Source organism: Seriola lalandi, unplaced genomic scaffold, assembly GCF_002814215.2.
Source record: "Seriola lalandi dorsalis isolate HSWRI2012SDOR001 ecotype SW California unplaced genomic scaffold, Sedor1 jcf7180002054553, whole genome shotgun sequence".
NCBI classification, from domain to species: domain Eukaryota; kingdom Metazoa; phylum Chordata; class Actinopteri; order Carangiformes; family Carangidae; genus Seriola; species Seriola lalandi.
Genome location: NW_019525106.1, coordinates 1,433,427 through 1,449,460, shown reverse-complemented (window position 1 = coordinate 1,449,460; position 16,034 = coordinate 1,433,427). Strand labels below are relative to the sequence as shown.

General features: G+C 40.4%; 1 protein-coding gene across 1 annotated transcript in view; it reads left to right on the top strand.

Annotated features, from left to right (window-relative positions):
• The first annotated feature begins 6,975 nt into the window (after positions 1 to 6,975).
• Positions 6,976 to 16,034, top strand: part of mrpl23 (mitochondrial ribosomal protein L23) — a 32,689-nt gene continuing 23,630 nt past the window's right edge. Inside the window, exons 1-2 of the mRNA XM_023415447.2 lie at positions 6,976 to 7,091; positions 8,407 to 8,529. Coding sequence (XP_023271215.1) covers positions 7,072 to 7,091; positions 8,407 to 8,529 — 143 coding nt within the window. The 5' untranslated portion in view covers positions 6,976 to 7,071. The remainder of the gene's footprint in view (positions 7,092 to 8,406; positions 8,530 to 16,034) is intronic.

Genomic DNA, 16,034 nt, shown 5'->3' with positions numbered 1-16,034 from the left:
TTGATCAGTCAGCTCCAAAAATAGTTTCTTATTCATGTTTTCGTCTGTGTCCTTTCCTTGGACCTCTATCCGTGTCACTTTCTTGCAGCCTGTTTTGTTATCCACCTTTTACTAATATAGCAGCAACGATGGTTCTGTCTTTGTTGTCAGGATAAATATTTATTGCAGTGTAATCACAATTTTAGGAGCTTCCATTATGCAGTGAAACTATGGTTTGTTTTTAGGCTTGAATAAAACACTGCATAAGAGACAGACTGGCCTTGATATGCAGCACTAGTTTAGCCAAATGGCTAACCTGCATACAGTGTCCAAATATTTATGACTGACAGAGATTTTTCCTTGGCTTGTGTGATGCTTGTACAGTTTATTATTAGTTTTATTGACACATTTTGGGCATGTAATTGCTTGTGCTTGAGGAGAATCACATACAACAAAAAACTAAATGTGAAGCTATAAAATAATGTGGGATGAATTTAGTATGTGTCGTGATATATCAAAATACCTTGTACTATAGGTTGCGTGAAATCGAATGTGCTGTGTGGCTCGTGGTGTGCAGAAGACATTTGAGGGCAGGAATGTTGTTTATGAGTGCTTCAAGGCTAGCGGGTGGTGTTGTGATTGGTTGAAGGTGGCATTCGTTGGCATTTGGACTGTCAACAACCATTGTCTGAGTCGTAATGTCAACATATTATAGCTGGGCTACTGTTTGACTCGCACTCTTTGACAGTGAATGTGCATGCTGAGTCAATATACATGAACATGGCTGTACAATGCAAAACCAGTGCTCAACTCCTTGCTCTCACAGAAGCATATCCTTTGTCATAACTTTCTGAAACCTAAACTGTGCACTGATCGTCTTGACTCATTTTTATTTAGTGTCACTATCCATTCATTTCAACACAGTTCTTACTGTAACATGGTCATGGCTCTATTGGTATCCAACAACAACTTTATCGGACCCAAAAATAAGACAAGAGGAATCATAGCATGAACAATGTTGTTATGTTTGTAGGTTAAGGTCTTCCGCTGTGCTGTGCACAAGATATCCCAAGACTTTCGGCTGACATACCTTGAAGATCAGTTGCCCCCCGTCCCTGTTTATGCATGTCAGCCCTCCCCCGATCCATCACATAGCTCTGGCAGGGGCAGAGACACTGGATAAGGCTGTGGGAACCTGTGTGAGCACTCTACCTAATCACCCCACTCCAACTGCAGTCGATTTCAAAATCTCTGTAAATCAGCGCATTAGAATGAGAGAGATGTTCTTACTTTGTTTCTAGCAGCAAACAACATGAGCTTCTATTCACACACCAGCTAGGCTGAGTGTGAAAGACAATGAAGCTCCGCAGTCAGTGTGTCAGTTGTTGTCATGTGTTGGTCTAGGCTTTGCACAGTAAGAAATGTGCATGGGTTCTCAGAATCTGTGGTGACATATTTACACAGCCTTTCGCCTCAAAAGGTTTCAAATCCTGCATTTTGTAAGTGCATGTGTGTGCATGGATAAGTGTATGCATGTTTGTGTGTGCACGCTTGCATTTGGAACCCTGAAATTCAAGTTCAACATGGGCCTTGTGGCAGCCGGGTTCCTGGGTCAGAGGTCACGCTTATGACATCAACGGAACATCTAGGGGGGAGGGTCTAAATTTACACACCATCCAGATTGCCCCTGACTGCATCCCTTGCAACTATTAATATCCAGAGGAGTGCTGGGTGGCATGCACCCGCTCCCTCCGAGAGTGTGAACATGGGACATGAAAAAACAGAGGAATCTGACCTGAACTGGCCACTAGCTCTGACCACTCATTTAGTGTTGATGGCAAAGTGGCAGAGGTTTAATTAGGTGTGGGGAGGAGGGGCTAATGGTTTATGTTTTGTGTGTCAAGTGGACTTACTACTGCATTCAAGCTGGAGAAGAATCACAGTTGCAATTATTGAAAACTTCTCATAATTAATTTGGCACCACCTGTCAAATTTTCTGACAAGGCTAAGAGTCTGCAGTCATGCTAGCAGCTCTGCGATGCTGTACTTGAGCACAGTGGAGTTTTAGGCTGGATACTAAAGTCACCATGCTAACATTGTTGTAATGACGATGCTTAACATGCTGATGCTTTACCGTGACAGCCATCTTAGTTTAGCGTATTAGCATGCTAACATTTAGTAAATGGTAAAACGGTAAAATTTTCAGGAGTCAGGCATCACCAAAGACAGTAAGATTCCTCGCCTGGGAACCAAGAATGTAATTTTGTATCAATCCATCTAGTAGATGTTGAGGTACTGTATTACACCAGAAAAGTGAAAACGTCACAGCTGGTGGCTCTAGATGAAAAGTCAGGCTGTCAACAAGGCCTCTGGGACCTGTAAACTCTGTCTGTAGCAAATCTCATAGCAATTAAACCAATAGTTGCTGACATATTTAAATCTGGACCGATCAACAAACAGACCGAGCGACATTGCACAGAGCCATGCCACCATTGAGGCTAAAAACGTGAGTATAGATCAACTCTGATAGATTATAAGCAACTGAAGCCCACAGTCATGTATCTATCAACCATCTGCTACAGATTGTCAGCGGGGGATGAGAATTTTTTAAAAACTGCTGCCAAAAATGATAATTGGCTCCCCGGACACAGTTCTTCCTCATCCCTGACTGTGGTACAGTACACACATAACATGCTGTAGTCCTATCCTACTGTCCTACTGTAGAAGCCTCGCCTGTGGCAGCAGAAGTTAACAAGCCACCGCTGAATCCAATCTGGATATAAAGGTTTCTCATTTATTGCTCTCTCTGTCTTCCATCATATCCTTGTACCTGCTTTCCATCCACTAGTGTGTGCAATAAGGTAAGGTGCTAGTGCTGCTGGTCATACAGTTTCTAGATTAGGTGTTTTGCACATATTGTATAATTGTATATAACTCAAGTCATTATTACATATTTTAGGGAAGCAAGTCTTTGGGGAGATGATTCAAGGCATCAAGATGGGCCATTCTTCATGGAAGACTGAAGTGGCTTCAGAGAGAAGCACTGAAACAGCGGGTCCCTTTATATGCAAAACTATTCACTTCAACTGACAAACTTTTCCATCTTCATGTCTGGATCTTCAATTTACTGTTTCCTTTTTTTCTTCTCCAGGATATTCAATACCGACAACTTCTCCTCCGACTGCCTGAGAGTCAGAGGGGGAAAGTTTCCATGCAGCCCCAGTACTCGCTCTTGGCGGGACAATCCCGCTGTAGACTGAACTGTTTCCGTCTATGCACCTCTGCTGTTAGAGCATTCCCTCCTCCTCCCATACTTTCTTCCTTTTTGTACTGTCACACAAACAGCCACTTTCCACTGCCCCAGACCTGAACCTTCATTCCAGTTCTCTCTAACTCTCTCTCGCTCTCTCTTTCTCTCTCTCTCACACACACACACACACACACACACACACACACACACACACACACAAAAGCGGTGCAAGTTCAATCTCATTAAGTTGTAAATATACTGTGGGCATTACTGATTGTCTGAATTAAAATGATTAATAATAACTGATTACTGATGGAGTGTATGTCACACGCTAAGTACTGCAGCAATAAAGACTAAGCAGCTAAGTGGCTGAGCCATTAACCAGAATATGACTTCTGCAGAACTGAAACTTTCATTTCCACAAAGAGCAAATTTAAAAAGTTTGAAAAGCAACAAAACCTCATTAATCAAGTTTATATTCTTATGGCAACCAGTGAAATTAGACAATATAGTTGACTTTTATTTTCCATCAAAGAGCCCAACTGTGTGCATTAAAAAACAGGCTTGAATCACATCTATAAATGGCAGAGTTGGACAACAGTGTGAGACCGGACCTTTGGCTGAAGGTTGCATCGGTTCATGTTGCTGGCCCCCTCCGCTCCCCCTAGACCTGGCTTGGTCTGCACTGGCTGGAGCATTGCTAAACATTGGCACCCTGACTGAGGTAATGAGTGCAGCTACTGCTGCTGCACCCACGGCTAGCTCCAGGTGCTAGGCCAAGGGAGAAAGAAGGGCCATAAGAATGCAGAAATCAACCTTACGCATTACACATTACACATTTACAGACATGTACAAAGTCAGAGCCGGATGAACAAGTGAGCGGGCCCCAGGGCAAAAATGTGAGCTGTGGGCCCCTATTGAGTCCCCTAATTCCCCCAGCTTAGTCTGTTTTTAAGTTAATTAGGACTGCAACTAACAATTATTTTAATTCGATTAATCTGGTGATTTTCTCAATTAATCAATTAATCAGTTAGTCTATAAAATACCAAAAAATTGTGACAAATGTCCTTCCCAGTTTCTCAGAGCCTAAAGCCACGAACGGACTAAAAGAGTGTTGGGGCTTGGTTGGTACCAATGTTCGGTCCAGATTATCTGGTGATGTGAGGGGTTCACAGATCCAGTTTACAACATATTTCATATTTAAGAGTTACAATTGAGAGGATTACGATTATTATTATGTCTGTTACAGAGAGTAAAACTGATCTCACCTCCAGTGATTTTAATAATACCCTGTGGTGTGTGATGTACCATTTTTTTCAAATCTGTTTGAGATTAGAGAGAGGAACATCTGTGAAGTTCCTCTTTCTTTGCACAGTGCAACCTTATTTCAAAATTAGGGGCGGGTGAAGGGACGGCTATGGCATGATGTGATGACGGAGGCCGAGATTCTGTCTCAACAACAACCATATGAAACAGAGACAAGCAAGAAATCTTTATATTTGAGAGGCTGATAACAGCAATGTGTTGGCATTTAAGTTTGAAAAATGCCAAACAATTAATCACTTATCAAAATAGTTGCCAATTATGTTCCTGTTGATTGACTGATCGCTTAATCGATTAATCATTGCAGCATTAAAGTTTATCAAATGCTAATTTATTTAAGATTGTTCACCACGTGAGCATAATATCAACTAGAATATTAAAGTTAATGAAACTACATTTACACAAAGGGCACTTCTACTAGCCAGGATCTAAGGAGTAGGTAAAAATGCAAGAGTTGGCATGCACCAGTAGCCTAGGGGTTTAAAACATCCACAATGAACCACAACATCACTGATCAAAACCCAGTCAGGCTTATTGCTTGTTGGAGTGCATCAAAGCCATTTTCATTACATATTATTTATATAATTCAAATTACCATATACTTATTGGTGCTTAGTCAGCACCATGATTTATCCGGTTGATAATCCAGCTATGTCGCAAATTCACACCATCACACCATCTTGGGTACAAATGCACAAATGTGCAGCAGCTGCAGCGTGGACAACTTGCACAACATGGTCTGTACTCTAATAAGCACTCTATATATATTAACTCATAGAATTTAGAGCAGGGAATTCAATTTAACTTAATAATTAATTTATTGACAAGTCTAATGTTTTAATTTGTAATATGCAGCAGCCAGTACAGTATATGTTTTGAAAGTAACCTTCCAACCCCTGCCTCACCACCTTTATGAATCTCCAGTACTCTCTCATATCAGCTGTCAGATCAAGCAGTTCCAAAGCAATAAACAAGTAAACAACCAATGAACTCACAGCAGCAAACATTTCTTTTTCTTAAGGCAAAAAACTCAATTGGAAAACTGCAGAGATGGCAGGACATTCTGATATAGTGTGACAAATACCTGTGCCAACTGGCGAACATTACAACAACTGCATAATAATCAAATGCCTAACTGCCCTCCAGCACCCTCCACACACACACACACACACACACACACACACACACACACACACACGCACGCACGCGCTCCATGGCATCTTAACTGATGGAAACTTCCCTCCCAGGCATAGTGTAGGCTGTCAGTGTGGTCCATTTCCTGCCAGGTCTGAACCAGCTGAGCCAGGGACTTATGTTCCACTCTAGGGGCCTTCAATCATTCTTGCCCCCCCCCCAGCTGGGTGTGAGGTCAGACGCTGGGGCACAGGGTCTGAGAGAGCGATGGAACGAGGTCTCCCTCTGCTGCTGCCTCATCATGTATGCCCTGAGAAAATACTCACAGCAATGACATTTCCAAAATGGAAACCCATTCTTAAAACGAATACGAGCTCTGCTGTTATCCAAGAATAATATTAAAGCAGCTGCTTCAAAACATTTATTTATAGAAAAATTAGAAGGGATTTTAATGATTTTCTGATCCATAACTTACAAGTGTCAGTTGCATAATGAAGCACTGATATAATTTCATTATCACTAGCCTATCTAAATGTCTATTTATGGATATCTTCCTCTCCATCTGTCCACATGTAATAAATGCAGTAAGCATGCATGTGCAAATTTAGATGTTGTTTTAATATATTGTGTATAAACATATGCATAAAACACATTTTGCACTTGTGCTCATGTCAAATTGCAGATTAATACAGTATTCATAAAATATCTAACCCTAACCCATAACATGTGAGAATTCATCTAGGGGTCCACCAAACATGCAACACAAACTACCTTGACCAATTTTGAAAAATGAATAGTGGAGGAATTAATAGTTTTGGAGAACATTCAGCAGATTTAGTTGATTGGTATTGGATGAACTCATCAGCACAGCATTGTAAACATTTTCAATTAATAACAAAACACCTTCTCATTGGGGTATTATTACCACTAACTGCTTTTTGTGTGTATAGTGGTGGGTTTGAATCGATCATGTGAATAAGTAATGAGAAAAGACCACAAATCCACCATGTTTTGATTTAATGCTCAATATTACTCCATTTATAACTAGTAACCTATAAGCCTTTATAGTTAAATGTTGTCCGATTTTAAAAACACCTTTGCCATCTTGCAATAGATAAATCTCATCAAATTTTTTTGAAGAGATAGAGAGTATTTATAAGAGATAGTCTCTTATAAGTACCTAGAGAGCACCTGGAGACTTCAGTTCTGAGCTACAGACTACTATGAACTTTACTTCAAGGGCACGGAGTAAAAACTAGAGCGCATGCGCACCAGAGATTGTCCCGGAAGTACATCCATACACGTGTAGCATTTGACAACCTTGAAAAGACTACAAAACAGATATTTAGCTGTTAGCTTATGTCTGACAACAGACCGTTCCCGCGATGCCAGTAACAAGACTGCTGTAAGTACCACTGTTTTGTCTCCTCATGTGTAGTTTTGAATACGCATAAGAACACGTCAGCTACAGATTAAGTCTTTGCTGGTCACCTTTTCTGGTAGTTTGGTTAGCTAGCAAAACTCAGCTAGCGTTAGCATCTCCCAGTCTCAGTCCTTCCATCTCTCCTATGTGTCTGAATGTAGCAGTTATTGTAGCACATGTTGTTTTCAGTTATATCACACACGGTCGGTGCGTGTTGAGCAGTGACTTATGTGCTTAGTGTGAAACATAACCGACGTTACGCGGCAGGAATCTAGCCAACGTTGGCAGGCTATGCTAAAAACAATCTGCCGTTGATATACAGTGATATACTGCTCGAATCGGTTTACAGTAACTAGATTCATTTCCATTACACTCAGTTCGTAATGAAGTCTGTCTCACCTGTGTCTAGTTGTACTCATTAGTTACTCGCATGTTGCAATAAAGCCATTATCAGGCTAATTTGTATAAATACATTTCATCTGATTGCCTGAGTCCACAGAAAATTCAGCAATGCTTGATATTGGGATTTACATGTTTCATATGTTGAAAATAAATGTCTGGTTTGATCATGTGTCTACGTATGTATGTCAATATTTCCTCTATGTCAAGGGCTAATTTCCTTTTACTGGTTGTCAGGGGCAACACCGGGGTGAAGGGTAATTCCAATGTCTTGTGACTTTTTGTGGTTATGGCCATGATTTCTTTTGGCTGTGATAATATTATACTCAACAAATGAATTCCTTGTATCTGGGAACATTGCAGCATCTCTACAGTGAAGAAAAAAAACCAAAAGCAGTTCAATCACTTTATTTGGAGGTAAAATTGAAAGTAGGTGTAGCTGTAATGTTGCTAATGTGCAGGCAGGTTTGTGCAGGCAGGTTTATCCAGCAGCTTTCAGTGAAAAAGCGCAGATAAACTCACTGTACACTTCCTGCCCAGCACCAAACACAGACAGGCACAGTTTGTCTGCAAGCTGGTGAACATGTAGCAGAAGAGTTAGATATTTCCATACAGCTGGAACAGCAGAGGTTACATCAAGACACAGAGTGTAGTTTGTGTGACCACATCCTGTGGGTTTTCATCACACAGATCTTTTTTTAAATCTCTGCTTTTATAAACTCTTGACAACAATCGTCGTTGGCAAACTAAAATTGCACTACACAGTTCTACACAATTACTTACAATTCTATGTGATTATAGCTCTCAAGTCTTACCAGTTGTTAGTGTCTTTGTAGGATTTACTACAGGATATCTGGGAATGAAACAGTAGATAATAAGAGTGTGCTTGTCCTATCAGATACCCGCTCTACCAGCTTGGCAACCCCCAGCTGAGGATCTTCAGACCCAACTGGTTCCTGACCCTGGTGAGGCCGGGAAAAGAGCAGCCTCCCGACACTGCCCAGTTTCGCATCCCAATGGAGTAAGTTTTTTCTTACACATCTTAATTTTCAGTTGATCGACTACTCAGTCAATTAAGTTATTGGTTATTGGGTAGTTAATTTTTGTTATACTGTTCATCATATATTTCAGGCTCACAGTCATTCCAACCCTATTTGATGTATAATAGCTTTTGGAAGTCAAATTCTATGTGATGTAGACAATATGTATGTTCAAACATCCATTTCCTTAGATTATTACACCATCTTCAGGTAGGTGCATTGTACTACATGTTGTGATGCCACCAAAGACCTACCACTGTACTATGTGAAGGCGGTTAATGAGTGTCTGCTGAATCGAACTGTCACCTAAATATCTGCAAGTTTTCTTTTTTTTAAGTAAAAGGTGAAAAAGTGGACACTAATGCCTACTTTTGACACCTCTGTACTGTTCAACAACTTCTTTCACAAACGTTAATCAAATAATTTTTTAGATCATATTAGTCATTCACTAGTGTGTTGCTTGTTTGTTACATATTTTATTACCCCACTACAGGTTTAATGAAATGGAAATACATGGCACACATAAGATTTATGTGTTGATGTACATGTACATAAGAGCAAGTAAATAATGTCATCTCATCATTTGATTAATGCCTAATTCCGCTTTATTTAAATGTCTTCTTACTTTGCCATAGAAATATACTTGCAAAGCCTACTATCGGCTTCTAATAACCTCTGCCATTAATTTTCAGAGTTCTGACATACCAACATACTACGCTGTTAATTATTACCCATTACTAATGTGAAATCTGATCTGATGCATATGCTCTTAAGAAATTTTCTGTTGATGGACGATTGTATTTACCGTTTGTCACAATATCGCTCTCCAGTCTCAAGTTTGTAAACACTTGTAGTTTCAGCAGGTTGTATGTTAATTTTCACACAGGCCTGAAACCAGACCTTGTGAATGAAGAATAGCATCCTGGTGACTATACCAATTCTTTCAGTAGAACTTATATTGTTTTTTTTAAGAATGAAAATATAGCAAGCTCATGCCCTGTATAGGGTGTAAATTTGACTATTATGAGACTACGAAATCGGTTACTATATCTGGCATCAAATTTACAGTCGGTTATTTTTGTGAGACTACCATAGTCATTTAGTATCAATCAGATCTATTATACAGTGAACATATGTTTCATGTTTTAGGGTGCAATAATTAGTTTTTATTGGCAATGAAGCAGTCTTGCTGGATCAGTAATGAGCAGCTGGAGCTGAGCATCATGGCCACCAGATGGTGTTACAGCCTCAAGAACAGAAATATGAGGCTGTCAGTCCTCAATAATATAGTCTGTTCTTACCATCTAATGGCTGTCTTTAATGAGTTCATTTGTAATGATGACTTGTAAATGGCCGACATGGGCAGCGGGGTGGGAGGTAAGATCAAAGTGCTTTTGTGTGGCGCTGCAGTGGAGGTTCGGGCTCCGTTGTAGACAGAGAGACATCAAACATTATTCACCTAGAGGGGCCAGTATTAACATCTAGACGCAAAATGTTTTTGATCATTCTGCAAAACTCATGTTCAATGGAGTAGGTTATATATAATACCACTTTACTGACTCCTAATTTGGTACATGAACACTCATACATATATATGTATAAACATACATATATGACTAATTAATTTGGATGGTATGTATTCTGTCATAAAACTCAACAGGAGGTCCTATCCAGTCAGCACTTACTAGTGATGAGCTGACATTGACTACCTCCACGAGCCAAGGTCACTGAGGTTAGCAGTGTTCCTCAGGCGATGAGAGGCCCAGAGCCCACACTGGGTAGAAAAATTGAAGTTTGAGGCAGATCATCTGTGTGTCTCTGGTGGGGTTTAGACCATAATCGGTTCATCCAGGTGCCTGGCCTCCCACTCTGATTCTTGCCTCTTCTCTGCCAAACTCCTAGGGTGCTTATGTAATTGTGTGTGTGTGTGTGTGTGTGTGTGTGTGTGTGTGTGTGTGTGTGTGTGTGCGCGCGCACTTGTCGGTGTGGGTGAGTCAGTTTGTGAGAATGGTGTGTGTCTTTGTGTATATATGCACAAAAGTGGGTAAGTGCAGGGTGCGTGTGTGTTTATAAGGGTGTGTAAGGTTTTTTTTTCTTGCAGTCTTTGATGCCTGGGAGAGGTGCATGGCTGACTGATATACTGCTGGGGCCTCAGTGTGCGCTTGAAACACTGTTATGTTTTACTTTTCATACACACAATTTAGTAAATGGACACACGTGGAGAGACAGTGACACACACTAAATATCACTCCCACTCCCAGCTTATTGATGAGTCTGAGTCATTACGGCAGTGAAAGCTGTTGTAGTTATGACTCTCGAGGGTAGGCGGTGTTAGCGTGGGTAAGTTGTAGTTTCGAGCAGCTGTTAATAAGAAGTGGTAATGTTGGCGTTTTCAGGGCAATAACACAACGTAGCCTTTATCTCAGTGACACCTGGGAGTAGATATCCATGGTTGTCTGGTTCTCTTTTGCTTTTGTCTAGTTTTGTTGCTCGTTTGCTTTATCAGTCATTTGCTATCACCTGCACACGTTTTTCTCTGTCCTCTCCCTTTGTTCCACCCTGGGTTCCACTGTTTCTTGTGCTTTTTGTAAACACTTTTCAACGCATCCAAAACCAATCCCTTTTTGGCACTTGCTGTTTGACACACCTGTGCTGTTTTCTCTCATAATTCTCTTTCTACCTGCTGGAAGGAAGTATTTGTTTGTCTTTTTGATTGTTCTCAAACCTTTTGTACTATGTTAGTATTTCCTCTCTGCTCTAGAAGGAACATCATCAAATTTCTTGGTTTACACACACACACACACACACACACACACACACACACACACACACACACACACACACACACACACACGCCTCCTGTACCCCACCTGGCATGGCTAAAGGCCAGCACTGACACACACATATACACACAAAGAAAAGAACACAACACTGAACGTTGTGTTCACTTTACTACTCTGTCACATCTCATGCGACTCTCCTGTCTAATAACTATGAAACCAGACCATGCTGTGGTTTTTCACTGTAAGCTCACATTGTGTTCACTTTTACAACTGTACATTACCTGTTGGATCAAACAATGCCATGAGTGCCAAGGCAGTCACTCTGTTTCTGTTCCACTTCATAAACAGATGGCTCAAGTTGGAAAGCGGGTCATTTTTCACGCTAATTAACTTCAGTTTATGTCATAGGAAGTAATTTAGTGAGCCAGTAGAGGAGTATAACGAACTGTCGAGTCTTTACTGACCTGTCTCTCTGTAAGGAGTTTGGTGACTCCTGGTGACCTGGTCTTTGATCTATTTCTGTTCTATTGTCAGACCCAAACCCGGACAATAAATCTAATCCTTCACACGCTGCTCTTATACTCTCAACTTCTCAACTGTCTCTTCTCTCCTGAAGTCTCAGGTTCCTCAATGGCTTTGCCTCTAAACAAAGTCTGCTATTATGATCTTGATACTTAGTGTTGAGCAACTTCTGTGCATGTATTGTCTGTGTAGATGGGAGGGTTAAAGAAGTGAGTGTACGTATCTCAACCCAAACCTGACAATGGGGCAGCCTGACAATGAGGAGCGGCTTTCTTTTGCCTTTCATCTGCGCAGAAAACAACTCTCCTGTTTCGTTCTCACCACTAAGCCGCTCTGACACAATGTACTTTGATGTTGTGTGTATGCATGTGTGTGTGTATGGACTTTTTGGTGTACCTTGGATGTTTACCCTACAGTGTGTTAATAAAGGTTGCACATAAGATGAAGTCTGAGAGGCTTATTCGAACACACAGTATTACATTTTAGAGGGACAATTCAGCTGCCTGTTACTGTGGATTGCTCTCTTTGAGTCCAAGTAAATTTGTCCTGTCTTTCAGTCACTAATCAAAAAAGTACCCTGTTCCTCTAATTCATTTTTCCTGTGTTTGGCGTGTATGTCTACTTGTACCATTATATAATTTGGCAGTATTAGCTGATGCAATTCAGACAGCGAATTCTGTAATAAAAAAACAAATTAACATCTGTGTCAGCTTTAATAGGGTTTTGGCAGTCAACAATTTTTTAATGAGTTTTCAGGGCAACATAAAGCAACATTCATCCATGAAAAAGAGTCCAGATATTTTTTGATGATGTTCCTCCAAAGTGCAGTAAGTGCCTGTCGTCTGCAACTCTGCACCACCCCTCTGTTTGACTGCATCCTCTTCCTCTCCTGTCTTGTAATACTTAAAGTTGATCTGCCAACCAAAAAGGCACCATAAAAAGCCCAAATGTACATGCAGCCCAGTTTCTATCAAACAGGGAGCAACATTAAAAGCCTTCCAGTGGTTTGCCAAGTCAAGTTGCTAAAACAAGCAACCTTTCCAAAGAGGATTCATGGTAGCCACAAGAAGCATTATGGTCTGAATCTTTCACATACAAAGTAATGTTCATTTAAAAAAATAAAATAAAAGAGGGATATGGCAGCAGGAGCACCCTTGTTCTTTGGATCAAATCTTGTTGTAGCCATTACAAATTTACGACTGTGGCACAGCATTCAGTTTATACAAAGGAGCACAAAGGAGCACAAATGCTATTATTTCAACATGACTCACCGTGATGACCGCTAATCTGAGAGGGACAGAGACTGAGAGAGAAGCAGAGGGCCAAAAACTGAACCCTGGGGTACTCCATATTTCATATCAGAGATACCCGTGTGGGGTACATCTCATTATTAGATGTCCTGCATGGGACCAGAGACAATCTTATCTGTCACTTCGTCTAAAGCTGGATCAGTTATATCGGTGTGATATGCAATATAGGATGGTGATATACGTCTAAGGAAAGTAGCTAAGGTTTGTCCCAAAAGTTAGATTTGTTGCCAGGTGCTTTTTGGGAAATAAAACAGGTTGCTAAAGAGGTCTGAAAGGTCACTAAATCTGGTTTCAAAGTGTCTAGGTTGGCAACACTGGAAAGGCTAAGCTCCTGTCGGTGTACCAGTCAAGTCAAGGCAGTAGTAATAGATCTATCCAATCGATCACTATCGCTATACCCAATACAGTTTTTAGACTGAGGTAGGACCACCTACCTAATTTACATACAGCCACAGAAATGAATAAATGAATGTAGAAATATAATTAAATGTATAAGTAAATAAATGTAGAAAAATTAATACATAAATACATCTAGAAATGTAAAATGAATAAATAAGAATGAATATTTTATATGACTTATATGTATAAAAAATAAATAAAAAGTGTCCTTTTTATAAGAGCGGTACTCACAACTCTCCATTGACTTCCCAGTGCATGTGATAGTTAATGAATCCAGCATTTTATGGTGCAAATTCTGTTGACGGCTTTCTAATACTGCAAGAGTCCTGATTGATTTTTTTTTCTTAAGTATATTTTTTTTGGTCTTTGAGATGGACAGGAAACATGGAGAAAGAGGGTGATGAAATGCAAAAAAGGTCCTCAGCTGTAGTACGTGTCTTAGACAACTAGGATGTCAATTTATTTTTTTCATCAGCATTAGTTATAAAGAGAGTTTTTGGCATCTGCAAACATTATTCTGCAAAAAATCCATATCCGCTTAGTGTCTCAGTCAATATTTGTTGTGTATTAATTGTCTCTGAAAATCATTGAGTGGGTGGCAATGGCATCCTTTATATACAGCAGCAGCACTACCCATTCCCCTGGCAGAGGTTCTTTTAGCACCAGCACATTAATAGTGGCTTGCAGTAGTGTCTGAGCTCTCAGAATTCATTCACTGTCCTTATTATCAAACACTGTCAAAGCTGCCTCTGTCCTGTCTTTCACTTTTCCAACTGTGCCCTTTCACCTACTTCTCTCATATCCTTTTGGAGCACAGGTGTAAATGGACCGCCTTAAACTACTGGAACTGATACTCACAATCTTCTTGGCTCAGTGCGTGTTAGCCCACATTTGAGAATAGTGCATATTCAGGAGCATGTAGGTCCATTGCAGAGGAGGTCTTGCATTTGAAAACAACTGACAGAGTTGTGCGGTTAAATCCGCTGATTGACGAATTTGCTCTATTGTCACACACACAACTATGTCACAGCGGGAACAACAAAGGCATCAAGTTTACCCTTTTTCTTCATCCATGCCTGTATCCCTTCAGAGACCTGTTTCTTTTAGTACCACTTGATATCAGATTTGGGTGTTATATCTCCCATGTACACCTCCCCCTGAACAATACAGAACAATATAACTTTTAAAATTGTTTTCTAACAATGATGCCAGCGTGCCTGTTTTTAAACCTGCTCGGCAACAACCGGCCATAATTGAAACTAATCCATCATCTGCGTCATTTGATGCCCTTCTAGGTTTTGTGTTTAGAGTTCTTTCATCATCCTGGGCGAGGAATCTTTGTAGCATGTGTTTTTGCGTATAAATATATACCAGTTGCTGAGGAACGATTCCTTTAGCCTTGGCAGTTGTTGGAGACAGGTTTTCTTTCTTCCTGAGAGGCAGAAGTGTGAAAGGTTAGCTTGTGGAGTCAGATGGGTGTTTATACTGGGATGATGATCAGATGCTGCCTGCATCACTATTGGAGACACCACGCCCTTTGTCTAAGTTTAGCCTTGTTTATGTACACACTTAACTTGACATTTTCTCCTCAGCTTTCAGCCCAAGGCTTTCTCTTAGACTGGATTCCAGTTTGTAGCTGAGATGGGAGTCATGTATTGACTCAGGTCAGAGAGAGAACAGCTGTCTAATGTAACTTCTGTTAATGTAGTGTACAGTATTTGTGTTTGTGGATGTATTCTATTAGAGCTGCAGCCAAACATTTTATTAATCAATTAGTCAATTAACAGAAAATTGATCAGCACCCTTTTTGATGACTGACTTATCGTGATGTAGAAAAATAATCAGTAGATCAGTGGATAATGAAAATAATTTAGTTGCAGTCTCATATTCTATTAGTATATAATATATATCTATGAAGATGTATAAATTCATATTCATACACATGCTTTCTGTGTTATTTGATTTTTTTTTGTTAGATTTTCCATTGACTTATTACTGTTATTGATAAATTGTAAGGTTGATACGTGTTCTTGGTTTTCTTCATTTAACATATATGTGTTTGTTCAGCCATAGTTAATACCTGTTCATTAAGCACATTTGTGTTTGCATGGGCATCTTGTTCAGAGTACCAGACACAACTGCGCTTGCACATCCTTCATATATACTATCTGTATGTTTGTGGGCGCTGGATAATTGGAGTCGTAAAAGCAGGAGGGAATTAGAAAATGTTCTCCTCATTAATCAGGATCAGTGTTCCCTCTGCTAATGATCCAGAGGAGACCTTGTAGTCCCCAAGCCACTTTCCTCTCTTCCAGTTCCCCACTGCTGCTTTCTAGGAAAACCCGTCTCTCAGCGCAATAACTCTCTCTTTCTTCCTCTCTTGATCTCAAGTACCCCCGGTCACTCTGCTCCGCTTCACTGCCCTCTGGCACACACACTGTGAGACGGGGGTTTTGGGGGGGGGGGGGGGGG